General features: G+C 37.9%; 1 protein-coding gene across 2 annotated transcripts in view; it reads left to right on the plus strand.

Moving 5' to 3' along the window:
• tmem87b (transmembrane protein 87B) overlaps positions 1–27,680 on the plus strand; it is a 46,029-nt gene that overhangs the window by 12,462 nt on the left and 5,887 nt on the right. Inside the window, exons 3-19 of one of the 2 annotated variants that reach the window (XM_052025118.1) lie at positions 3,031–3,119; positions 4,689–4,829; positions 4,913–4,966; positions 10,093–10,161; positions 10,356–10,397; positions 11,009–11,108; positions 13,042–13,103; positions 13,815–13,998; positions 15,157–15,256; positions 17,565–17,658; positions 18,632–18,702; positions 21,884–21,993; positions 22,083–22,141; positions 23,088–23,191; positions 24,558–24,625; positions 24,983–25,050; positions 26,883–26,932. In XM_052025118.1, the coding sequence (XP_051881078.1) occupies positions 3,031–3,119; positions 4,689–4,829; positions 4,913–4,966; positions 10,093–10,161; positions 10,356–10,397; positions 11,009–11,108; positions 13,042–13,103; positions 13,815–13,998; positions 15,157–15,256; positions 17,565–17,658; positions 18,632–18,702; positions 21,884–21,993; positions 22,083–22,141; positions 23,088–23,191; positions 24,558–24,625; positions 24,983–25,050; positions 26,883–26,932 (1,465 nt within the window). Of the gene's footprint in view, positions 1–3,030; positions 3,120–4,688; positions 4,830–4,912; positions 4,967–10,092; positions 10,162–10,355; positions 10,398–11,008; positions 11,109–13,041; positions 13,104–13,814; positions 13,999–15,156; positions 15,257–17,564; positions 17,659–18,631; positions 18,703–19,130; positions 19,203–21,883; positions 21,994–22,082; positions 22,142–23,087; positions 23,192–24,557; positions 24,626–24,982; positions 25,051–26,882; positions 26,933–27,680 lie in introns of both variants that reach the window. The other variant, XM_052025117.1, reaches the window with a different exon arrangement.

Genomic DNA, 27,680 nt, shown 5'->3' on the forward strand with positions numbered 1-27,680 from the left:
GTATATTCCTGCTGTTTTTTTTTGTCCATTAACCAATCCTCAATCCACACCTCTCTATTACCCCCCTCCCTGCCCCATTCCATGTAATTTAATCTTGTTTATAATCTTTTGTGTGGCAGTTTATCAAAAGTCTTCTGAAAGACCAAAAACGCCACATCTACTGGTTTGCCTTTAACTACAGTTTGTTACAACCTCAAAACATCCGAACACATTTGCCAAACATGATTTCCCTTTCATAACTCCATGTTGACTCTGCCCAATCCTATTATTATTTTTGAAGTCCTCTCCTTACCACTTTCTTCATAAGTTCTAGCATTTTTCCTGCACTGATGTCAGGCTAACTGGTATTTACCTGTTTTTTCCATTTCTCCATTTTTTTACTATTACTTTTATTACTTTCCAATCCATGGGAACCATTCTAGAATCTATGGAATTTTGGAAGGTGACAACCAGTGCATTCATTATATTCTCATCTCCTTCAAAACCTTGGGTGTGGGTCATTAAGTTCTGGGGATTTATCATCTTTTAATCCCACTAATTTCTCCAGGACTTTATTATTGCCAATTTCCTTGAGCTCCTTATTCACACTGGATCTGCAATTTTCCTACCGTTTCCAGGAGGGTTTTTGTGTATGTTTTTTTTTCCCCTGTGAAGATGAGCATAAAAATGCTGCTCAATTTCTCTGCTACTTTCTTATTCTCTGTAATTTTCCAGTCTTGTAAGGGCTAATCTTTTTGCAAATCCATATTTCAGGCTAATGACCTTTCATAAGGACTGTTAGGTAGCATTGGATTCTTGCTCATATAATTCTAACAGTTATGTTAGAATTATATGAGCAAGAATCCAATGCTACCTAACAGTCCTTATGAAAGGTCATTAGCCTGAAATATGGATTTCAGGCTAATGACCTTTCATAAAAATATAAATGGCTATTGTTTTATTTTTTGCTTTCCTTATTTGACATTATATAGATACAACATTTTTATTTAGTATGACAGTTCACAGGGGTTTTGTTTTTGGATACATTTCTGAAGAGAATAACATTTTCTCTGGGTTTTGATTGTTGCTAGTCACTTTCCTGACTTAACAGCACATAATTCTGAGGGGCAAGCTGCTTTCATCTCCACTAACATCTGAGTAATAGACATGAGGGTAACTTGCCACGATTGCTTCACTTTCTGACCTGGAAAGACAGTCCTGTCCTCTGCCTCCCTGAAACTTTTAATGTGCTGGAGACACTTTCCTCCCTTATTCTGTGTCTGTTGTCCAACTCAACAGGACTGCCTCGCTTTGTCCTATTATTATGTATATTTGTGTTTTTCTAACCATTACTCAAGCACAAGCACTATGCAGGTTCTGTATAGTCTTACTCTTGGTTAGACCCCTTCCACTATATGTGTTGTCTAACATCCAGTTTTGAATGAGATTGACACTACATATGCACATTTGAATTACGAACAAGGGGAACCCAGTTGCTCTGCTGTTCAGTAAAACAACAGCTGATCTGGCTGTAGGCTTTTGCCTATCCCAATAACTTCTCATCCCTTGCTTTTCAAGAAAGTATCTACCTCTACCATAAAAAAAATTCAAAAAAAATCCCTCAGAGGGGAAATAGAGTTCCAAAGGCTGTGACCATCTGAGAGGGATTTTTGCCTCCTCTGTCTTAAATGGTCGACTCCTTATTTTTAAACAGTGACTCCATTCTGGCTGTAAATATCACTGACGCTGTACAGAGCCAAAAGGTAAGTAGTCAAAGACAAAATATAGAGCAGAGCAGTGAAACTAATTGGTTAACTCTTTCAAAAGCTCTTTGGGATAAATGATCTTTTCCATGCTCTGGGATTCTATAATTTTATGTAGGAATTCAGTTCAGCTGTAATTCATTCTGTCATAGCAGTCTTATGGCACCTCTTCAACTTTGCAAAGCTTGGACTGGCAGTGAATCAATGGTTATCACCTGACAGCAACTACAACAAAGGCTTAGTGAATTCTCTGGTTTCATCTGTTTAAGTACTGGGAGCACTAAAAATATTCATCCATGTCACAGACTTGCTACCTCAGCTGTTGCCTTCATCTCCCTCAAATTGGTCGCAACCTCTTCCTACACAACTCCAGACAGAGCTTCCAAATCAACCTTGACTTCGCATTTTCAATTAATCACCCACTGATGTCAACTCATTCGACACTTCAGTACCTTACAACTTGATGACTCCACTGTTATTCAGACTGGTCTCCGACCCCTTTCTGCCACCTTTTTTTTTCTGCCTTTTTCCAATTCCTTCAAGTCCTTTGGGATGTCTTGCAGTGTGTAAAGTCTTTGTTGAAATGCAATCTGTTGTTATCAAATCTCAGTGCTTTGTAAGATTTAAAAAAAACTTTTTAATATGAATGACTGGAAAATTGTATTTTATTTATTTTCCTGAAATAGTGTTACTGAAGAAATACAAAACGAAAGAAGACCTCAGATGCTGGAAATCTGAAATAAAAAAACAAAATGCTGGAAATATTCAGCAAGTCAGACAGCATCTGTAGAAAGAGAAACAGAGTTTGGGATTGATGAGCTTCAGAACTGGGAAAATTTAGAAAGTGTGCGGGTTTCCACTTGCAGAGAAGGAAGAGGGAAGGGCAGAGCAAAAGGAAATGCCAGTGATAGCATGGAGACCAAAAGGAGAATGAGCTTACGGATTGACGTGGAGAAGCTAAAACTCTCTTAATGACGGCTAATCTGAGGGAGGTCTGTGTGGCTGAGTGAGGTCTAAATAGGTTTTTGACAGAACAGTATCATTTAACCTGGATGGGTATCTCAGTTACACAATCATTCAGCTAATTCTAACTGAATACACGTTCATTTTTGCACTTTTTTCTAAACTAATAGGAATTGATATTAATGTCAGTTATAATTTTCTTGTTTGCTCATTGCTTAATTTCCTGAATACATTTGTTCTACTTTGTGTATATCTGTAACATTTTAGTTAACCTTTCAGTATTTTAACATGTCATTTTTTTCCAATTATTTTTCTTTAATTACAGTTGTTTCATTCAAGTGTGAAGAAGTATCACTAATTGTTGAATGGTACCTCGGATATTACCCCTGCCACAATGAATTTAACAATATTAAAGTGAGTATTCTTAGAAAATATTTTTGTGTTGACTTGGAGTGCAGTGAAGCTTTTAGAACTATTGTACAATCTGTTATATGCAGTGGTACTGTAGAATTCCAAAGTACAAAATTAAAATTTTCATCCAGATATTAAACTTAGAAAAGGAATATCTGATTTCTGTGAATTGTCAACAACAATCACCTGGACCAAGACTGTATGAAACATTTTTGTGTTGATCATTTTTAGAAATTGCAATCTCAAAACAGGCAGTCTGGTTGAATGGGCATGACCTTTTGTAGTTGCCATACGTTAGAGCTTTATATCTATATTCCATATTGATTAGGGACTGGGGTAGAGCACATTTAAGGCAATAATCTTTATTCAAATGTTCAACAGTCAGAGGAAATGTATCTTTAAGAAGGTCTTTCTCTGAATTTGAATGCAAATGACTTAAATTATTTTTGACTGGCACTAAAAGGACACCATTAAAATTGGATTTGGTTGTAAACATTAAACCTAAAGTTCTAACCAATCTTGAGCTAAAAGCAGTTGTAAACTCTGCAAATGATACCTGCAAATGACAATATATGTCTCTTCTTCTGTAACTACCACTTAGGCCTTTTGGGAATCCAGTGTTAGTAGCACAAATGCCTCCGTCTTTCCCCTTTTGTTTGAAAGAGTCATCCATAGTTACATAGAGTACAGCACAGAAACACGATGCCAAATTAAACTAAATCCCTTCTGCCTGCACATGATCCATATCCCTCCATTCCCTGCATACCTAACAGCCTCTGAAACGCCACTGTCGTATCTGCTTCCACCACTACCCCTGGGAGCCCGTTCCAGGCATCTTCCACTCTTAAGTGTTTAAAAAAAAACTTGCCCACATATATCCTTTATGTTTCCCTTATATGCATGTCCTCTAGTATTTGACATTTCTACCCTGGGAGAAAGCTTCTGACTGTCTACCTGATCTATACCTCTCATAATTTTGTAAACTTCTACCAGGTCTCCCCTTGGCCTCCGCTCCAGAGAAAACAACCCAAGTTTGTCCAACTTGTCTTTGTGGCTCATACCCTCTAATCCAGGCAGCATCCTGGTGAACCTGTTCTGCTCCCTTTCCAAAGCTTCCACATCCTTCCTGCAATAGGAGACCAGAATTGTGCACAATACTCCCAAGTGCAGCCTAACCAAAGTTTTATATAGCTGCAACATGACTTCCTTACTCTTATACTCAGTACCCTGACCAATCAAGGCAAGCATGGTACATGCCTTCTATACCTCCCTATCTACTTGCATGACTGTTTTTAGGTAGCTTTGGACTTGGACCCCAGAATCCCTCTGTACATCATTGCTGTTAAGGGTCCTGCCATTAACTGTATACTTTCCTCTTCCCAAAGTGCAACACACTTGCTCGGACTACACTCTATCTGCCATTTCTCTGCCCATACATGGAACTTTTACAGCTCCTGGTCTTTGTATTATTTCTTGAAGCACTTCAGCAGATCTGTGAGATTTGGTATTATAATGCAAAGTGCTCAACCTTTAACCAGACTATTGGCTTAACTGTTCTTTCTTTCTTATTAGGATATATATGACAAAAGATTTTCTGGTAATGGCGATACCAATAGCCTTGAGCCTCACCCATTAGGCACAGGACAATATATTGAATACAAATCCGATAGCATTGTTTGCAATGAAAAAATTCAGGTCTTCCCTAAATTTAATGTGAGTATATTGAAGAAATATTTAACTTTATTCATGTAAATTGCATCATGTACTTTAGTCAGACTTTTACCCTTCTCTTTTAGATGAGCAAAAGTCTTCCAAAATCTGTTGTGGTACAGACACCAAATACAATTGAGGTAACAAATAGAACTTATTTTGTCAACCAACTATTTCCTATTTTGTTTTCAACTTTAACTTAGGTACCAAAAAGATGTCACGGTTTGGATATTTCCATAATGTTAACAATAAAGCTATCATCTGTCACTGTTATATCAGTATATTTGGCAGCAATTGCCAGCATCACCATGTGTTTAGTTAAGTGCAAAAAATCCAGAAGTTATTTTTCAAGAAGGGGAGTAGAGATAGCCCAGGAAATTATAGACCAGTGAGTCTTACCTCAGTGGTTGGTAAGCTGATGGAGAAGATCCTGAGAGGCAGGATTTATGAACATTTGGAGAGGTATAGTATTATTAGGAATAGTCAGCATGGCTTTGTCAAGGGCAGGTCCTGCCTTACGAGCCTGATTGAATTTTTTGAGGATATGACTAAACACATTGATGAAGGGAGAGCAGCAGATGTAGTGTATATGGATTTCAGCAAGGCATTTGATAAGGTACCCCATGCAAGGCTTATTAGGAAAGTAAGGAAGAATGGGATCCAAGGGGACATTGCATTGTGGATCCAGAACTGGCTGGCTCACAGAAGGCAAAGAGTGGTTGTTGAAGGGTCGTATTCTGCATGGAGGTCTGTGACCAGTGGTGTACCTCAGGGATCTGTTCTGGGACCCTTGCTCTGTGATTTTTATAAATGACCTGGATGAGGAAGCAGAGGGATGGGTTAGTAAGTTTGCGGATGACACAAAGGTTGGAGGTGTTGTGGATAGTTTGGAGGGCTGTCAGAGGTTACAGCAGGACATAGATAGGATGCAAAGCTGGGCTGAGAAGTGGCAGATGGAGTTCAACCCAGATAAGTGTGAAGTGGTTCATTTTGGTAGGTCAAATATGATGGCAGAGTATAGTATTAATGGTAGGACTCTTGGCAGTGTGGAAGATCAGAGGGATCTTGGGGTCCGAGTCCATAGGACGCTCAAAGCAGCTGCACAGGTTGACTCTGTGGTTAAGAAGGCATACGGTGTATTGTCCTTCATCAACCATGGAATTGAATTTAGGAGCCAAGAGGTAATGCTGCAGCTATATAGGACCCTGGTCAGACTCCACTTGGAATACTCTGCTCAGTTCTGGTCGCCTCACTACAGGAAGGATGTGGAAGCCATAGAAAGGGTGCAGAGGAGATTTACTAGGATGCTGCCTGGATTGCGGAGCATGCCTTATGAAAGCAGGTTGAGGGAACTCGGCCTTTTCTCCTTGAAGTGACAGAGGATGGGGGGGACCTGATAGAGGTATATAAGATGATGAGAGGCGTTGATTGGGTAGATAGTCAGAGGCTTTTTCCTAGGGCTGAAATGGTTGCCACAAGAGGACATAGGTTTAAGGTGCTGGGGAGTAGGTATAGGGGAGATGTCAGGGGTAAGTCTTTTACTCAGAGTGGTGAGTGCGTGGAATGGGCTACCAGCAATGGTGGTGGAAGGGGATACGATAGGGTCTTTTAAGAGACTTTTGGATAGGTACATGGAGCTGAGAAAAATAGAGCTATGGGTCTCTAAGGTAGGGACATGTTCGGCACAGCTTTGTGGGCCGAAGGGCCTGAATTGTGCTGTAGGTTTTCTATGTTTCTATGTCTATATTTCTATTTTCTGAGAAATCCTTCCTCTTCAGCATGTACATTTTTTTCCAATCTCTATGTTCATTTATTTGCACAATTTGAATCTTGTCTATAGTTTATATTGAACTGCGTGAGTACTCTTCGGTCCAATTAACTTGAGTCTCATTTGTTCCATCGGTTCCCATGTTCCCTGCAAATGACACCTTGTGACAAGAAGTCTGCCCTGAACTCCATTAGAAGTTTGAGGGCAAGGTAAATAGTGAGCACTGTGCCGACACTACCCACGGGCAAGCAGTGCCTTAGGCTTCCTCTCCCTACTTGATATCCTCAGTTCATTATCCAGCTTTGTATTTGAACCTATTTATTTACCAGGATTGGGATTAAACAGAAACTGAGAACAGTAGAAAACTAACCAAGACTCTTTAAACCTAAAATGAATTGATCGCACAAGAACTTGCTTTCTCTTCCAGTCCTATAAATTCATATTTAGTTGGCAGTACTAAATACAAGCATAAATTCTGGGTACTGGTTGCACTCCTACCTCCAAGCATTTGTCTCCATTGATTTCAGTGGGGCAAAATGCATGGGGGTGAATAGAACTAGAGGCTGATGCATGTTTAAAGCAGACAATAAAAATCAAACTTCTCTCCCATTGACGTCATCTGTTTTTCTAGTTGCAAAATTCCATATGCTAAATATTTGAAAGTGCCAACATTTTGAATGCACTAGGTGTTCTTGTACCTATATCCACCCCCAGTCCCTCCAACTGAAGGAGAGCAATTGGCAAGATTACCTCATCTTGAAATGTACATAGTGAATACTTGTGTTTTGCTTTGACTCCAAAAAGTAACTCGTGGAGGAATAGTTACATTTATTAATTTATTATCAGATGGCCAATGTGAAATTTCTATCATGTGAGTCAAGCTGAAGTTTGCCCCGTAGCTCTCTCAAATGTTTACAAAAGCAAAATGTAGTGGATGCTGGTAATCTGAAATAAAAACTGAAAATCACACAAATACCCAGTAGGTGAGGCAGCATCTGTGAAGGGAGAAAATGAGTCAGCATAACATTACCTGCTTTCTCTGGAAACTGCCTGGGTTGCTGATTATTTTCAGCTTTTATGTTTTTATTGCACAGAAGTTATAAAGGAATAATAAGTAGCAGGAGTAGGCTCTTTGAGCCTGTTCTGCTTCTCAGTAAGATGATGGATCATCCTCCTCACAACGCATACTGCCACTCAACTTCTATATTGAGTTTAACAAAGTTAAGTAGTTTTGAAATTATATTATGCAAAATAAATAAAGATGAACCATTTGCTGTCATGTATTTGGACTTTCAGAAGGCCTTCAATAAAATGCCATGCAAGAGTTACTGAAAAATTGAACACAATATTGGAGGGTAGTATACTGGTTAAATACTGGCACGGATTGAGGATTGATTAATAGATAGAAAATGGAATAAGAATACTCAAGTTAATTTTGGGTTGAGGGGTTGTGACCAGTGGGCTGCAGCGATTGGTGGTGGGACCTCAGCTGTTCGCATTCTATGTTAGTAATTTGGATGGGGGGATAATATATCCAAGTTTGCCTCTATTAGAGTTGTCCGTCATGTGGGCTGTGAGAAGAATGCAGAGAGAATTTGGGTGATATAGACCGGTTAAGTGGATAAAGACATGTTAGATGCAACTGCGTGTAAAAGCTTAGGGCATCCACTTCGGTAGAAAAAAATAGATGGAGTATTTTTAAAATGGGGAGAGCTTAAAGTGTTGGTCTTCAGAGGGGCTTGTCTGTCCTTGGACATGAATCACAAAAGTTAATATGTAGGTACTGCAAGCAAAGACAGAGTACATTGGTCTTTATTGCAAGAGGACTAGAGTACAAAAGTAGAAACTTCTTTCTCCCATTATATAGTATCTTGGTGACATCACACTGTGTAGTCTGTGCACAGCTCTATCACTGTATAAGAGAGGATATGCCTGCAATAGAGGAAGAGAAGGTTCACCAGATTGATTCCTGGATGGTGGGTTTGTCATATGAGGAGAGTTTACGCAGGTTGGGTTTATACTCTGGAGACACAGGAGACTGCGGGTGCTGGAATCTGGAGCAACATACAGTGCTGGAGGAACTCACCAGGTCATGCAACATCAGTGGAGGGAAGTGGATAGTCAACATTTCAGGTCGAGACCCTTCATCTGGACTGCTCTCTTTTTACAAAACTAAAAGCGATACTGAAACACAATTTCTTACAGGGCCTAACACAGTAAATGCAGGGTTGATGTTTCTGCTGGGTAAGGTATCTAGATCTGGGGGCACAGAATCAAAATAGGGAATCAGTTATCCAATGGAAGAAATGACCCAGGAGGTAGGGAATCTTTGGAATGCTGTACCCAAGAGGCCTGTGGAGGCTCATTTGCTGAGTATATTCAAGAGAAGTCAATAGATTTTGGGATATTAAGGTAGTTAAGTAATATAAAGCAGGAAGGTGACACTGAGCTAAAACATCAGCCTTGACCTTACAAAATGGCAAAAGCAAGCCCAACAGGGAATTACCTACTACTTGCATTTCTTACGTTCTTGGGTTATATTACACCCAGCCTTGAGCTCTAATTTTGTTTGTGTCTCTGCTATGCCACCTTATTGAAGGCCTTCTGAAAATCCAAATGTATGACATCATTTGGTTTGGCCTCATCTATTCTGCCAGTTGTAACCTCAGCTGCAGTTGTAACCTCAAACAAAAAACAACAAAAGAATTGTCAAACATGGTTTCCCTTTCATACATCCACATTGACTCTGCCCAGTATTATTCTTATTCTCTAATTGCCATCTAACCATTTTCTTAATAATAAATTCCCACATTCCCTTTGACGGATGTCAGGTTATCTGGTCTGTAGTTTGTTGTTTTCCTTCTCCTTGCTTAAACAGTGAGAATATCTTTGCTGCTTTCCAATCTGTGGGAATAGTTCTTACAAATGAGCCATCGTTGTTTACTGTCATACCTTTAAATGTAGTTTGCCAACTTACAATAGCCACCTCACTCCTCATGCACTCATAGTTTGTTTTATTCAGATTTAAGTCTCTGGTTTCATGTTGAATTAAATTGCTTTCTATTTTTAAATAATTTTTAAAATATATTATGATCAATCTTCTCCACTTCAAATGCCAGTTATCAATTAGTGCTTTCTAATTATATATTACTAGATCTAAAATAACCTGTTCTCTCAACATATTAATCTAGAAAACAGTTTCTCATCTATTCCATGAATTCATCCTCTGAATGTTGCCTGCTAATTTGGTTTACATGATTTATGTAGGAAGTTCCACAATAACTAATTTTAGACTTGTAATATCTAAGATATTCCAAGGTAGTTTTTCTTTGTTCCACATACCCCATGACAAAATAAGACAATTACAACAGTTATATTTTTTGATTTTGTTGCTGCTGTAGTCTTGAAAAATAAATAAAACTAAGATGTAAGATGGAAGGTGGTTTATGTATCAATTTCAAGCTAAACCAGAGCATAACATTGATATTTTATTTCAAGAATGCAGAGGCAAACACCAACACTGATGTCAAGGGCACTGACAGTCTTCATTTGTCTGAAGGTGATAAGGTATTGCATTAATTTTTCCTCTAATTCCTGCATTGTTATAGGATATTATCTCCTGATTTTAATATGTTAAGAATTTGTTTTCCATATTTGTAATTATTGATAGATTAAATGTGCACAATTATATCTTAACAGATCAGTTCAAAATATTTGCAAACCATTTTGATATAAACAAAAATTTAACTTTTCTTCTCTAGGCTGTTCGTTCCTTATGGAAAAGAGACATTCCAACAAAAAAGGTACAAAAATTCTTGTGAAAATTGCCATGTTAGTCTTTTCAATTTATTACAAATCCCAATAGCTGATGAACAAACTTCACACCTGCAATAGCAAGATACTACAAAAGCTAGAAATCTGTAGTAAAAGCAGAAACTGCTGGAAATAATGGATGACCTGAAAGATCATTGAACTGAAACTTCTCACTTTACTTTTGATGGCAGCCTCAAACAATATGTACAAATTTTTTATTGTACTTCATCCTGAAAGTGTGGAGCCCTGTCAGTGATGATTCACTGTTTAGCCTTAAGTAACATTTTCAGTGGTGTATATGCATGTAAAAAAAATTGTCAGTGAATTTTGATTGTCATTTATTTGGAGTCTTGCAGCTGAATCTTGTGTGTCCTTGCTCAATGTCCACTTATACCTTTTCACAAGATGACTGTAGATAAAAAATTCAAAGCAGAATCCATGGGTTTTCCTATAGCTAGCCAATGATCATTGACCTGGCAAAGATCAATGAAATGTCGATCTCACAGAGTTGGGTGAACATATTTGAAGTTGTATATGGAAATGTTTGCTGAAAAGCTCATTCTACTAGCTGATAACTAAAAGTTTGTTTTTTGTTTTATAGTATGATATTGTAGCGCAGACATGGAGAGATGGTCCATATCTATTTATTGTTTCCGTCAAACCTCTCAATGAAAGAACTAAAAGCAACTGGAATTTAACAGGTGAATTCCAAACTATACAATTGCTTTATTTACTAAATGATTCATGACTCTATATATAATCTGTTTGAATATGCTGTGCATGTTGTTTATTCCTTTCCCTATTTTTTTTTTCTTTTAATGTGTTCTTGACCCTTTTAAAAGCCATTCTAGATTCTGCTTCCATACTGGTTCTGCTGGGCAATTTTCACGAATAAAACTACGCTTTTAAATTTATGCCCTTTTACCAGTCTGTCAAACAAAATTAATGTAAAAATTTGCACTTCATGGATTCTCATGCTTTGTATTGAATAGCTAAATCCACTGACATTTGTATATTTCTAATACATTAAACTGTTAACCAAATAACCAAATTTTGGACCTTATGCCAGGATATCTAATGGTATTGGCTGTTTATTAGGCTTATCGTGTGTTTGTAGCCTCATGACTAATCTAGATGAAGGATTGAAATTAATGATCCAAGAAATAAAAAGAAATTGCAAGCTAAAGACTGGGTGAATTTAATGTGAAATCAGTCAAAGAAGGAAAAATAAAGAAAAAGATTGGATATGCATAGTGAAACTAAATTAATGTATCTGTTCAATGGTATTTAATCAAAAGTTAGAGATAAAACAGGTTTCAAGTGCCAAAGGTGGTGTATGCCTGCTGTTGCATTGGAACATGTTATGAGAAGCAGTGTGGAGGTTTGTGGAGATGGAAGAGTGAAACAGAACATTCAGAGAGAATGGTCCCTTCAAAATGCTGTAAGGAGAGGGGAGGAGGTGATGTATCTTGTGGTGCCATCAATTTGTCATGCTAGAGTTTATGGAAGATAGGCTTGAGGAGTGGAAGCTAAGGACAAAGTGAATAGCATCCTTCAGGCCTGGAGGAGATTGGGTGAGTGCCGAAATGTGGAGAGTGGAACAACTGACTGAGGGCTCTGTTACCTCTGGTGGAGGGAAAGCCATAGTTGGTGTAAAGGGACAAAAAAAAAACAAAACACTGGTGTAAAAGGTTGCATTGTCAGAACAAATGCATTAGAAACTGGGAAAATAGAATGGAGTCCTTCCAGGAAGCAGGATAGGAGAAAGTCACGGTAGCTGTGAGAATCTGGGTCTAGGAGTGGAAACAGTCACTGGTATTCACCATCCCACTCCTATTCTGACCTTTGTCTTTGGCTTACTGTCGTGTTCTGATAAATCTCAACATAAGCTTATTACAGCCCTTCAACTTCTGGTCTGCCACCTTGCAGTTTTCTTAACATAATATCGAATTCACCAGTTTTAGATAATCAGCCATTCCAGTTTTGTGTCTCATATTTCCAGCCTTGTGTTGTTTTTTCTCCTCTCTTAATAATTTCATTCATTTCCTTCTATATACACTTCCTCTGTAAACATCTTTTATTATTCACTTACCTTTACCACACTCCTTCAGCTGTCTTCATGACCATTAATTTCATCACATTGTTGCTATCCTACCACAGACCTTCTTGTTTGTTCTCTCCACTACTTCTCCCTTCTGCAATTTGAAACTCGTTTAATCTAAATTTTCCTGTTTTATTTTTGAATGAAATGTTAACCTAGAGCACTCTTTGCTATCTGAGGAGCATGTACAAGATTCGAAGGTTTAAGCTGGATTATCAGCAAGGGAGTTCAACCCATTATCTTGGCCACTATTTATCCCTTAAACAACAATTCATCAAATAAAGAATCTGATCATGCTCTCATATATTTTGAGCCCCTTCTAATCATTGTTAATGAAATGTTAATGTAAAATTTGCTCAGGACTCAGGCAGTGATGAGCTAAATTATCACCTTCTGTGTTGTTCCTATCAACAAGATCTGGTCTTGAAATTTGATCTATTCCGTTGAAGTTATTTCAGTTTAAATTTCATACTTTAGTTTCAAATAATCTTGCATATTCAGTGTTTCATAATTAATTGAAGTTTCTTCTGCAGTCCTGGTATTGATGAAAGGTTCCCATGGATTCATCTCGGCAACTGAATTTCCATTGATGATTGTAAGTATTTGTTCTGGTAATTATTGCATGTGCAGTCATTCCATATACTTGGTTCCTTAGTACTATTGAAAGATCATACTATTCCAATTTGGGGTTTATCTAGCATCAATTTCTTCCATGTATTACTGTTTCACAGATTGACAAGACCATTTTGTAAACAGTCAGTATGGATGTTAACTTGGTCTGCTGAGTGTAATTTTGGACACTGTGATATCCTCAAAGACAAAAATGACATATTTCTACCTGTCATTTTGGATAAGGGTAATCATGATACCTGAAGCATTGGTCAAGAAACCTCGGCTTTCAAGCTCCCCACATGTACATTGCTTTCCCCTGTAACCTTCGATGATTACAGCCCATTAACTGAATGCCAGATCTCTTGCTTCTCTGTGCTCAGTGTTTTTCCCAACAGCTGAGGCAGTGATGTTGCCTGATGTCTTCCACCTCACCAAGTGCCACTTGATCCCTGGCAAACCCAATTCCATTACTTGCTAATGCAACAGATTTACCATTACAGGAATTGGAAACCCAATCTCCTCCTCCAGTATTCTTTTCAGAATAATGAAAAGCACAATATTGGGTTCACATGCACCCCCATCCTTTGGTTATGAAGTTCTTCCCCATATTTGTTTTGTATTTCATTTAGTGTTTGTGATAAATGTTGTCTTGTGAGCTTGGTTGCTTATTCTGATTTTAATTTCCCCCCCCCAGTTTTATATGATGATGTGCATCATATACATACTTTACGGAATCTTGTGGCTTTTCTGGTCTGCATGTTATTGGAAAGATTTGTTGAGGATCCAATTCTGGATAGCTGCAGTGATTTTTCTTGGAATGCTGGAAAAAGCTGTGTTCTACGCAGAATATCAAAACACAAATACTCGTGGAATATCTGGTATGTTTCATTTGTGATCTGCCTAATAAGTTGGATATCATGTTAAGTGTTAAATAGGAGTTGTTAACAAATTGAAAGCATTAAACAGAGATAAAATAATCATCCAGTTTAAATCTGTTCTTTTAATGATGTGATCTCATGCAGGCTAAAGTGCATCTTTGATAATGATATTCAACATAAAAATATATTAGCATAAGCCTTGGCATTTTTTTCATCACTAGATAATATTATTTACTGTAAGCGGGGGAGGTTTGAGTGAGTTTCCCTTTCAACAATACTAAGTGTTTCTTCTAAGGTGAATTTAAGAAGCTGATCTTAAAGTTTTTTTTATTCTCTGGAGCACTTTGATTCTCACTTCCAGCATCTTTATCCCATTTCATCAACAGCCAATCTGTGTTTACAAAATTTTGAGAGATGTAATTAAATATGCCGGTGACATTTTCATTTCGCAAGAAAAATTGCAAGTATTATTTTGAGTGTCTGAAGTCCAGTTTCATTCATATCCTGCATTAAAGAGAGATTCTTTGCCATTCTATATTTTGTTAAAGGTGAGCTGTGTATTACTGTTGAGTCATTCTCAGATTATATGAGCATGACATTCAATGGATAGTTTTAATGAGATTACCACCATTCATTCTTTACTGTTTTTATTGAAATTGAATTTGTATTCCATGACATCTCTTGATGGTTAAAACATTGCACAAGAACACAAAACTTTCTAAAGTTCTTGACCCGCTTCAGAAATGTCTATTTTCTGCATTGAATTTGAGTTTGAGGTCAGTCAGAGCTAGTACAGCAAATCCCATAAACTTCATTTATTGAAAGAATTACTTGCTAATGGTTTCATTTATTTAAATATGATAATCAGGGTCCCTTTTTGAAGAACTTTGGGTCATGACGTGGCAAGTTAACTACATCTTGAGTCTTACTAGTCGATTCTACCAGTAGGCAGTATTTGAAAGTATTTCTCTTCCTTCTGTTTACTTCCTCTTGTTTGTTATGATCCTGACATCCAGTTACTATCTCCCTTCATTGGTGCTATCGTGTGTTTATGGCATAAAGCCTCTATTTTTCATTGTAAGCTATTTTTAAATGTTGTCCACTGAAATTCTACAAGGAAAGTTTAAGAAATGCCTATTTATTTATTTTTTCTTACAGTGCAAGGTCTCCTGGTCTTTGCAGAGCTTATTTCTGCTGTGAAAAGAACATTGGCCCGGCTCCTTGTGATCATTGTAAGCTTGGGATATGGAATAGTTAAGTGAGTATTTACTCAAAACCTCTTAGTAAGGTCATGGCTGATCTGTAACTGTTTTTCTTGCTATACTTGACAACAAAAATCCATTAAGTGCAGTTTTAAAAATTTCAGTTGACCCAGCTTTCACTGTCTTTTTGAGTGTGGTGTTCCAGATTGGCACTGTCACAGTGGGGGAGAAAATGTCTTCATATTTCAATCCTAAAAGGCCCAGCTCTAATTTTAAGATTATACCCTTCTGTTCCCTCACTAGAGGGAATATTTTCTCTCTTGGTTTTAATCATCGAGTCAGAGTTATACAGTACGGAAACAGGCCCTTCGGTCCAACTCAACCATACCGACCAAGTTATCTACCTGAGCTATTACAATTTAAAGATAACTTTTCTCTTTCCTATGAGTCCTTTGGGATTCCACTTTTTTAACCAGTAAGCTATGTGAGTCAAACATTCATGTAAACTATCAAATATGTTACGCTATTAGTCCTCTTCATTATCACCTCAAAATTTCCATCAAATTAGACAAGAATGGCCTTCCCTTAACATCTTTGTTGTAACAAACAGTCTGCTGGAGGAACTCAGTGGGTCGAGCAGCATCTGTGGGAGGAAAGGAATTGTCGGGGCTTTGGGATCTGATCCAAGGTTTCAACCCAAAACATCAACAATTCCTTTCCTCCCACAAATGCTGCTCGACCCACTGAGTTCCTCCAGTTGATTGATTGTTGCTCCAGATTCCAGCATTTGCCGTCTATTGTGTTTCCAGTCTTTGCTGTACGTCCTTGAGTAATTTGTGCTTTTCTAAATGATCATTTGTACCATCCTTCACAATTTCTTTGTCCCCCCAGCAATTAGAACTATTTCCAGTATTAGCATTCTGGTAATGGTTCGTAACCAGGATGCACTCAGGACTTCCTGCCTGGTTCCTGTCTGTACAGTTGTCATGCATTTTCTTTGCACTCCCTTGAGCTTTGGGGTGATCCATATAGCTCCAGATACATCATCTTCAGATCCAGCACTGTCTCCTCTAGCTGTCAGTGTTTTCTGTAAATGATTGTCCAGAACGTGATATTTCTGCAGTTTGCCCAGAAGTAAGGTTCCTGACCATGCTTCAATCAGACCACTTTATAAAATTTTTCAACGTCTTGTGCCCAGACTCTCAACCTTTACTTACACGATTTAGTTAAGTAATCAGATTAATTGCACTATCCTAATTTTTTGTGCTGATCCTTGCATTTCCTCATTTCTATTCTTACCCTCTATGTATCTTAGCTTCCATTGGTTCTGCCCCATTTCCCCCCATGTGTGCTGATTTTGACATCCTGATGCCAGTCTTTCAAATTTCTGTGTTTCAAATATCCTCAGCACTTGCTAGGATTGAGAAATAGGTTGTTGGATCCTCCTCTTAATCCATGCTCTAAATCACTCCATTCTCACTTAGTTCTTGTGTCAGCCTTGCCATGATGTGCAGTAGTGCACTATAAAAATATGTATTGTTCATTTAGAGTGTATGTAAGGGAGATCATGGTGATTTGGGCTACATATGAAGGAACCAGCATAGCACTTTGGGTTCAGTGACGTTGGTAAACAGTACTTAGCTGCAACTTTCATTCTCTGCACACTGTGGAGCTAAGGGTAGGTACCTGAGGGGAAGATTTGGAGCAAATAACTGCAGTTGATGGAAGTCCACAGAGATGTTACTTGAACTGCTGAAGGCTTCCAGCATTTCCTGTTTTTGTTTGAGAACTCTGGCCAATTTTACGTACCTGAATGCCTGTTTATGAATGACCCCAACAGGTTCTGGTCCCATTGGATTATGATGCTGTGTAAACTGGGGCAAATCCATTCATAGAGAAAGTAATTATTCCTTAAAAATTTGCGTTCATTGCGAAGGTTCTTGTTATTTAGACAAGAATTTGCTTTTCAGGTGTTACTATTCTTGTATTCTAATGCCTCAGATTGCCACATTTCAGTAGAAGAAAAGCTGAATTAGTTATCAGTGATGCAAGAGCAGCCTTTGGTAGAAATAGACTATTCACCCAGTGGAGTTGAGTTGCATTTTGTCAGCATTGGCAAAAACCAGAGTATTGCTAACCAGCACTGCAACAAAGGTTGATAGATTTTTAGATAATGATGTAACCAACGGATAAAGGGTTAGTGCAGAAGTGGCCCTGAGATTTAAAAAAAATCAGCCATGTATAATGGAGCAGGCGCAAGGAGCCAATGGCTCACTACTTCAATTTCACATGTTCTCGTGACCAAAAAAGTTAATGGTTATAAGTAAATGTTTGAAATTCTCTATCTCTTCTATCTGTTTACAGGCCTCGATTAGGCACAGTAATGCACAGAGTGATTGGCCTGGGAGCCCTCTACCTGGTTTTTGCAGCCGTCGAAGGAGTCTTGAGAATTACAGGGGTAAAGTGAAACAATTAAATCTAATTTCAGAACCTTGCACTCAAAGGTTCCACAAAATGAAGAGTTGTCTGCAGAGCTTTTGTTTTTGCACTTTCTCAAGTGATTTTTCTTGTTTACATAAGTCTAGGATATTTTCTTAATCAAGACACTAAATAGAATGCTGAAGTATGTAAGTAAGTCAGCAGACCACATGTCAGAGGAAGCAAAGTGCCAAGCTGTCTGGACATACCACATCTTTTGTCCATTTTTAGTCTGGATGGTAACAAGAAAAAACTTTAAAACCATCCAAGATTTGGAAAAGAGCCAGCAAAACTGATTCAGGGCAACAGAATGAATAACAAAAGATTTGTAGAAGTTGCTTTTTCAGCTTTGGAATTGTCCTTAGAGGTACTGAATAGTATTAAATAGAATAGAAAAGGTAGATTGAATTAGTTCGAGAGCATGTAGATTGGAAATAGTCAAATCTAAATTTGGAACTGATATTAATAAGTTCATGTCATGATTTACGTACAATGGGCTTACAGATGTGAAAACTGATATTTTAGCACTTAGCTACTATTATAGGAATCTAGGTCAAACTTCACTTTGCAATATTTTCACATGTATGACACTCGATGGGGTAGTTGTGACCAGAATTTCACTTATAGGGATGGTGTGTTACATGCCACAGCTCTTGTTTATGTTGCTACTTTTGTAGGAAAAGGAGGGAGAGGGGAAAGGCCTGTCGTTGAAGTTTTTATGGAAGTAGGTGCACTGACTGTCTGCTGATGTCTTACTTGGGGGGTCACAGTTTAATTTCCATGCATTATCTGCACAAGTTTAATTCCCTATTCTCTATCTTCTAATCTAAAATCTTATTTTGGTGTTCAAGGAATAGCCCATCATTTAGACTGACTCTGATTGTGTAACTTTTTTTTCATCCAGTGTAACCAGTTCTCAGAAAATCTAATATTTCCTTTCTCTAACACCACAGGATCGAAGAAGTGTTCCAGTCTTGGTGGCTGATATATTTTTAGCATTAATCGATTCCTGTTTTGTCTGGTTCATATCCTTCTCAAGTTCCCTATGTTCTCTCAAAATATACTGATCTTCAGCTGAATTGTTCTATATAAGAAATTATAGACCAAACTTCCATGCTCAGAAACTCTAAAATAGACACTTTCAGACCTGGTGAGCTTTATAGTTCCTAGACAACACAACAGCTATTTTATACATTATTTGTGAAAAATTCCTTGATTTAATCTTCAGTTTAGTCAACAACTATCTCAAGCTGCTGCTTTTGCTGCACTTTTCTCTCTTTGCTGCTGCTATTCAATGGATTTTCTCTCATTAAGATAATCTAATAACAAATCTGCTCTGCTGATTTGCCATATCAACCAGTTTGCATGTAATTAGTTGTACCTGCTGCTTTTATCTTTAAATTGTTTGCTTTCTTTCTCTAACTGGACTTGTTTAACATTTTAACATTCTAGGAAAAGAAATCTGATCTCGAGCTTTTGGCCAATATCCCCTTGGCTTTGCTTGATTCAGGCTTGTGTTGGTGGATATCCTTTATAAATCGCAGCTTCCAGTCTAATGTCAGATTCATAACTCTTACCTATACCATACCAGTGTCTGACTGCTCACTAATTAAATTGATTGTAAAGCAGAAGTTATTTAAATTGTATGATAAGATAGCAATGCAAGTTTGTTTTTATTTCCAGCAACCAATAGTTTTGATAAGTAGAATATAATGCAACTTCATGAAATGCAAAATTACCTTTAGCAAACACAACAAGGTGGGAGTGGTTTCTACTAAAGTTTGCCTATGATTTCCTATGCCAGTGATGCTTAATTTTGTTGAATGCAGTTACTTGTTCTGTTGAATGTAGCATGGTCCAAGCATTTAATATATACCCAACCTTATCCATTTGCCACAATGTACCTGGAGACAAAAAAACAGAATTACATGAGTAAACTTCAGTCACATTGCCACATGATAAAGTCCCTTTTAGCCAATAAACAAATATTTTACTGGGATTTTAATTTCAGTTTGTAATTGTCTACTACCAAATCAAATTAACATTGGACCAAGTGATATCCATGCAAGTTCTAATCTTTCAATCCAGAGTCATAGAGCAATACAGCATGGATACAGGGCATTCAGCCCAACCAGTCCATGCCAACCAGCTAGTCCCAATTTCCTGCATTTGGCCCATATCCCTCCAAGCCCCACCCCTCCATGTACCTATCCAAGTGCTTCTTAAATGGTACTACTGTACCTGCCTCACCCACTTCCTCTGGCAGCTCATTCATATACTCACCACCCTCTGTGTGGAAAAAGTTGCCCCTCAGATCCCTTTTAAATATTTCCCCTCTCCCTCTAAACCTATGCCCCCTAGTTTTGAACTCCCCTATCCTGGGGAAAAGACTGTTACCATCCACCCTATCTATGCCTCTCATAATTTTAGTTTTGAGAGGACAGATTCAAAAGTGTTGCAGCACTAGGGATGTTCATAAATGGATTCCTTGCATCAATTCATGTTTAATAGTATCAGACACAAGTTGCTCGACAAGTACCTTCAGCACTTTCTTTTTGTTTTTAATTTCTTTATTTTTAAATTTGTAGTGAGAGATGTCATATTTAATATAATAAGGTTTGCAAATGTATCTTTCTTCCTGAACAGTCCTTCAGGGTTGAAGATGACTTGCTTCTAATCTGGTTCTGAGGTAACTGGTGAGGCCAATGTGCAAACCACAGACTCTACCACAAATGGGGCAGGAGGAGCCTGACAGGACAGGTTGAGCAATTTGTGAGATGGTGTGCTCCTTTAGCTATTTATGCAGGGCTACTGTGTGCTGCCGATGAATTGAGCTGAGGTCCTCAATACTGTTTTGAATGCTCCTTCTCTGCTTTGAGCAGGATAGGCCAGGGATTTCCAGAAGCCAGTGGAGTTGTTGCTGTTTTATCAAGGTAGCTTTGAACACAAACTTGAACCTTTTCCTCTGTCCTCCTGGTAATCTGTTTCCAGTGATGGAGTTTGGAACAGTGTTTGTTTTGGGAGTCTACTCATGGACACGTAAATGACGTGACCTGCCCAATGGAGCCAGCTGAGCCCAATTAGGGCCCCCATGCTGGAGATATTGGCCTGGGAGAGATGGCTGATGTTGGTTTGTCTGTCGTTCCAGTAGGTTCAGTGGGTTTTGCAGAGACAGCATCGGTGTTATATTTCCAGTGCCTTGAGGCACCAGCTACAGTTATTCCAGGACTCGGAAGCATATTGGAGTACATGGAATGCTGTTGCCTGGTAAACCATGAGCTTTGTACCAAGTTTGAAGCTTTGATTTTTTTCAAACACCCTTTCCTCAATCAACCAAAAGCTGCACTGGACCATTGAAAGCAAAAGTAAAGTTTGAGATCCATGTCTGTCTTCACTAAGATATGACTTCCAAGATATGTGAAGTTCCATGTTTTCCAGGTCAAGATGTTTCACCAGAACTAGAAAAGTGAGAAAACAAGTGTTTTAAATTTCAGCGAGGGGAAGGGGTGGATAGAACAGAGGGAATGTCTGTGATTGGATTGAGACCAAGCATGTCCAGGTGACACGATGGTTTCGTTGCTGGTTGGTTAATAGATGAATGAGGGCAGTTGAAGACGGAGAAAAACAAAAGGAACAGACTTGTTCTGTGAAATATGGAGCGGAGCAGTTGCTAGAAATCTGAAACAAAAAATATCCAGCGGATCAGGTAACATCCATGGAGAGAGAAAAACTGATTTAATGTTGCAGGTAGATAACGTTACGCCAGAATGAGCCAGTTGTGCTACAAACAGGAAAGGTTGGTTCTCTAGAATTATTGAATTCAGTATTGAGTCCCAAAGGCAAGAAGGTGCCTTGGTGGAAATTGAAATGTTGTTCCTTGAGCTTCCATTGAGCTTTGTTGGAATAGTGTAGGAGGCCAAAGATTAGGATTAGAGTGAGAATTAGTGATCGCTAAATTGGGCTTGACTTTGGCTCCTGTTAGTTGATAGCTTCTGTGCCTCCATTCATGCATTAGGTACTCATATGTAGGTGAAATATTGCTGGAGTGGGAAATTGGTTTCAGTGAATAGTGTTAGAAGGAATTTAGTGGTATAGATTTAAGTGTTTTCATGACTGAACATTTCAATCTTGCATACTGTGATTATAATCCTTTTAAAATCCTCTTTTAATTTGATAATTGAAGATGTTCTCCTTAGCTTTTGCTACATATTTGTCAGCCTGGCTCAAACAATTAAAACGCTGAAATTAAGGAAAAATACAGTGAAACTTTCACTCTACAGACATTTTACCAATACATTAATTTTGGCAATAATAGGTAAGTCACTTTCAATACATCCGAGTTATTCAAGTGAATACGGCAATTTAGTTACCTTTTTTATTAATACAACTGTCTTCAATTTCCAGCATCAGTTGGGTTTATGATATGGACAACAAAGAAGTTCAGATTGAATGCGTGTCAGTCAGTAAGTTACTAAATTTTTTTTATTAATACTTCTTGCTGTGGACTGTCAGCCTTTTTGAAATGCTGTGTTAGATGAAATGTTTTGTTTTATGAAGTACAATTTCAAAATGTTACAGGGTCTGCAAGACTGAGTGCAATCAAACTGATCTTAATGATTCACAATGGGAGATGGTGGTGGTCTCAGCTCAGTGAGCACTAATGATCCTGAAGCAATGCTCCACTGCTTAGTCCCATTGTTAAATAGCATTAATATTTGATAATCTAAAAATAACAACTTTTTTTTAACCCATGTACAGTGCCCCCAAAATACACAAGCATCTCTCCTTGAGAGCTGACAGAGTGAAAGTACAACTGGTGCAGCTAATTTGTCATGGATTCCCCAGTAAAGCTCTAGCCACTTATCCTGTCTAGCAGGTTCTTGGAAAATAATATGCATTTGTATTGTTTGTTAAATGACCCTGACTGTTGCAAGTAGCCTAATCCTGTTCATGCCAATAATCACTTCTGCCTGTTTAAAGCTAGAGTTACTGTGAAGGTGGCCCTGGTATTGTTGGCTTGGTTGAGATCAGATTGTTAATATTGGATTTGAATTTGAGATCTCCTAGATTTATGACGTTCAGTTACTTATATTTAAGAGTGGAATTGGTGAAAGTTTATAAGTGGGTTATCTGTTTACTGTCTGTCAGTCTCTTAGTCTTGATTTCAAAAGGGGCTTTATAGTGCAAACATAATTTAGGAGTTTAAAATATGCATTAGTTCATGAACATTTCACAAAAATCAGACTTGCAATGGCAGCATTAAAATCACTATGGTAGTGATGTACTCTAGTTGTTAAAATTTGTTGGTTAGCAAACATCTACAGTTTGAGCATTTCTTGTTCAAACTTCCAGTATGTACATTTTGGTTTTGCATTGGAGCAGCTATTATCTGTATTTTAAAATTAACAGGATTGGATGGAACTATGGGTTGATGATGCTTTCTGGAGACTGCTCTTCTCTGTCATTCTCTTAGTAATAATGTTCCTCTGGAGACCGTCAGCAAATAATCAGAGGTAAGCCTTTCTAATATTTTCATGAATATTCAAAATATTTATTTCTCCTCACTTGCCTTCCTTTAGTTATATTGCTGTTGTATAATTGTAGCAGTTTGTTCTTAGCACACAGGAAATAGGAGCAGAAGTAGGCCTTTTGATCTACCTCAACACCATTTTGCTGTCCTCTCTCCATATCTCTGATTCCTCCAATATCAATCTCCCTTTTTGAATGCAGTCAATGACTGAGCCTCCATGCCACTGGAATAGAGAATTCCAAAGATTCACCTCCCTCTGAGAATTCTCACTTTAGTCTTAAGTAGCCTACTTAGTTCTAAACTTCAACCAGGGAAATCATTCTCTGTCCACCCAGTCAAGACCCCAATGAGGTCACTTCTTATTGTTCTAAACTGGAGGAAATAAACGCCAGCCGACTAGATTTCTGCTACGTCAGACCCATCATCCCAGGAACCAGTCTGGTGAATCTTCATTGCACATGCTCTGTAGCAAGTATATCCATTTTTTCAAAATCTTCACAGCACTCCCTCCACAGCAAGTAAATATCTTTGTGTATTTAAATGACAGTTGGGGAGGATGTGGGAATCTGGCCCTCCCTTTTCTCTGATTAGGTGTTGATAGCTGGGGGTGTAGAGGGGTAATTTAACCAAAAAAAAATCTCCTATGCTTGAAGTTTCCACAGAAAAGATATAAACTAAATTTCTTTAATAACTTGCCTGCCAAAATTAATAGAACTTACTCTTGGGATGGGCTTTAATTAAATATTTTGATCTTACCACCACATAGTGTTGGTATTTGGTAATTAAATTTATTCATAAAGTACCTTAGGATTTCTACATTAAAGTGAATAAATGAATACTACCCACTGGTGTTATAAACCCTCGGTGCATGATTCTTCAGTTTTTATATTTTATATTTGAAAATGAGTCATAAATGATTGAGATTTCACACTTGAAGCTTGACAAGATTTTTTAATGGCCCTTCCGAGCTATGTTTGAAAGTCCAATCATTAACGGAATCCTGATTTAAATGAATCTCTATAATACTAACTAAAAGTCATCGGATAATATATTATTAATTTTAGCTTTGGAGAGTGAGACGCATGGAGTTCCTATTTCTGATCAAATAACCACGGTAGCATGGTGTAAAGTTGCAAACTTTCATTTCTGTCATGCCAGCTTCAATTATCTTATAGAAGTGAATGCCTAGGCTCACCCTCACACTGTAACTTGGTGAAGTTGAAGCTGCTGACAACCTTGTGAGAATATTCCAGCATGAGTTGTAACTTTTGGAGGATCAGGCATTTTTTTATATCAAAATTGTCAACTTATTTTCTGACTTTGTACTTTCCTCTGGTGCTTAACTTCAGATACGCATTTACCCCTCTTATTGATGACCCAGATGATGAAGTGAATGAACTGATTGGAGAAAACTTTGGTAAGTATGTATCTGTATTCAGAAATATCTTTTCATTTCTTACTTGTGCTAAGCGAGCAGTAACTGTTTTAATTGTTGCCAGTTATGGCCACCTTTCTTCATGTGGCACAATTCCACAGTGTCACAAAAATATTAGTCAAGGTTGCTCTCAAACTTGTTTGTTGCAGTAAAAATTATTGTATAGAAATAAACTACATCTATGTGGATTTTCAAGAAGATGTGCAAGTTGACTTCTTTTGCAACAGAAGTCTAAACTGACTTGTCTATATTTTATTGTCCTATTTTAGCCATTGAGTGAAATAAGCAATTGCAGTGTTCATTAACAATCAATTCATTTTTGGTTTGTGTACGGTTTAGCTGATGGAATAAAGATGAGAGCATCCAAAATGGGGGCTAATGGATTAGCGATGCCATCTTCTAATTTGGTGAGTATTTTTATTCATTGTTCATGTTATGGACACAACACTTGTAAGAAATGAGATGTGGACAGGTTTGAATTATTTCAAATATCTATAACCTCCAGCTCTACACATCTTTTCAGGTACACTAATTCCTGTAACTCTGTCGTCTTGTGCCCCACTTTCTTTTGATGATCATGCGTTCAGCCATAAGGATCAAAGATTTGGAATTCTGTTCCTAAACTTGCCAGTCTCTTCAACTCTTTACTCAATTAAATACTACTTAAAACCTATCCTAAAATTTGGTTCTGTTAATTTTTGTTTGATCTGCACCCCTCTGAGGCACCTTAAGCATTTTAACTGTGCTACATGTGCTTAAGGAAGGATTGTTATTTCCCTTCAACTTCCCCACTATATTTTCGCCTCATTTCCCCTGTTGCAAAAATTTTGCATGCAATCTTCAGAACTTAACGTTCAAATTCTTCCGAGCACAGCATTCAGTTTGTTCATTGCTGACTTCTTGTTTTGACCAATTAAGCAGCGACTTAACAGGGTGATATTGGTGATGGATAGCTTAGACGTGTTAAGAGATCGAGTAAATGAAGCGTAAGGGGAGATCTGCAGTGTTATGTTATAAGGAGGAAGATAAAAGTAAATGGAGAATCCAGAAGGGAACATCTTAAAATGAATGAGCAAATTGAGGGGAAAGAAACCTTTAAGGGAAGAAATGTAGTATGTGCCAACAAGATGATGCTGATTTATTGTGTTTACCAAGAAAATCCTTAATTTGTCTTTTTTAAGAAATAAAAACACAAAATGCTAGGATTACTCAGCAGGTCAGGCAACATCCATGGAGAGAGAAGTAGAGTTCATGTTCCAGGTCAATGACCTTTCATCAGAATTGGGTAAAGTCAGTAAGTAGCAAAGGGGAGAGGGGTGTTGAGAACAAATGGAATGTTGGTGGTAGGGTGGAGGGGAACATAAACTGAATGACAGATGGTGTTGCCAGCTGAGAGGGAGAGCGAAAGCTTGTTATTTGCTGTTGAACTATCTGGAGGAGCTGTAAGTAGAGGGAGATGAATAAGAACAGAAGAAACTATGCTGGAACTGAGATAGGAACACTGCAGTTGCTGGAAATCTTCAGTAAAAGAGAAGGCTCGAAATACCCAGCAAGCCAAGCAGCATCAGTGGAGAAAGGAAAATCTGAATTAACGTTATAGGTTTAATATGGAACAGTGTGTTCTGTTCTAATGAAGCCCAAGGTAAGCTTGAGGAACATCAACTCAACTTCAGTCGAGGCAAGTTATGGGATTCGACATCGTATTAAATAATTTAAGGTAACCTGCCTTTACAGTTTGTGTCAGAACTGGTGAGTCCTGATGTAAGGTCATTAACCTCTAATATTAAATCAGTTTTTCTCTTTCCGTGGGTGTTGTTTGACTTGCTGGATATTTCCAGCATTCTCTTTGTCAGCGACTGCAATGTTCTGTATCTTGCAGTTCCAGTCATGTTTTTTATTCTCCTCTCTAGTTACACCTCCCACAAACTGTTTGGCTACAATTAACAAGCCTTCACTGCCTCCCCAGGATTTCTTCATCTCCACTCTATCACAGACAGTCCCTTTGTTCTCTCCACTCCTACCTCTTCTCTGCAACTTAAAACACACTTATTTTCTAATTTTTTCTTCAGTTTGAAAGGTCATCAACCTGAATTGGTAACTGTTTCCCTCTCCACAAATGCTCTTTAATGCACTGTGTATTTCCAGCATTTTCTGAGTTTGATTTCAGATTTCCAGTATCTGCAGTTTTTTGTTTTGCTTTCTATTGCCTTTTCAAGACTTGTTTTTTTTTAAAAAATAGGATGAAGATTTAAAGTGGGTGGAAGACAACATCCCTTCAATAACAGATGTGTAAATATTGGCATTTTATTATATCTCTGAAGATTGTTCTATGTAATCTAATCTTTTGAGTGTTTGTATTCTATAAAACATTCTGTACTTTGCCTCCCTGTACCATGCACCGTGCCATTTCCTTGTGGCAGCACACAAACTGTTCCTGTGCCTCACCTACCGCTAGTTCTCGATGGCATTAACAAAAACAAAAGTGCAATTGTGACCGGAGATATCATGTTTTATTTAACAGAATTATTTATTGTAATTCAATAATGTATTGAATGAACATTTTAATTGTTAATTTGATTCTTTATGACTGCTCCCTGCATTCGTTTTGATCTTTGGATTTCATGTTGCTTATCAGAAGCACCAACATGGGTGTTTTTCTCCCCACCCTCCACTTCATGACAAACAGAAAGCCAATTCATTGTCTGACAGTTCATTTCAACGCTTGAATACATTTTATTCATCTTTTTTTTTGCTTTCTACTAAATTTAACTTAATCAGTGTTGAAGGCTAAATTCTTTCAGCTAGTGCTTGCTATTTAGTTGCAATCCATTTGAAATATACTGTTAATCTGGCACACTCAGGGTTCTAGTTGTAGATTGGCAGATTTTCCAGACTATTGGATGTTCTTATTAATACCCCAACACGCATTTAAATTCTCTATTTTTTTTTAGATGTTGGAATAGTATTATAACAATTTTTCTAGTGAACCCAGTAAATTTAAAGGGAGCCCAGAAACTGGGCCAGGGTGAGTTTCGGG

The sequence above is a fragment of the Pristis pectinata genome, chromosome 10 (genome assembly GCF_009764475.1).
Source record: "Pristis pectinata isolate sPriPec2 chromosome 10, sPriPec2.1.pri, whole genome shotgun sequence".
NCBI classification, from domain to species: domain Eukaryota; kingdom Metazoa; phylum Chordata; class Chondrichthyes; order Rhinopristiformes; family Pristidae; genus Pristis; species Pristis pectinata.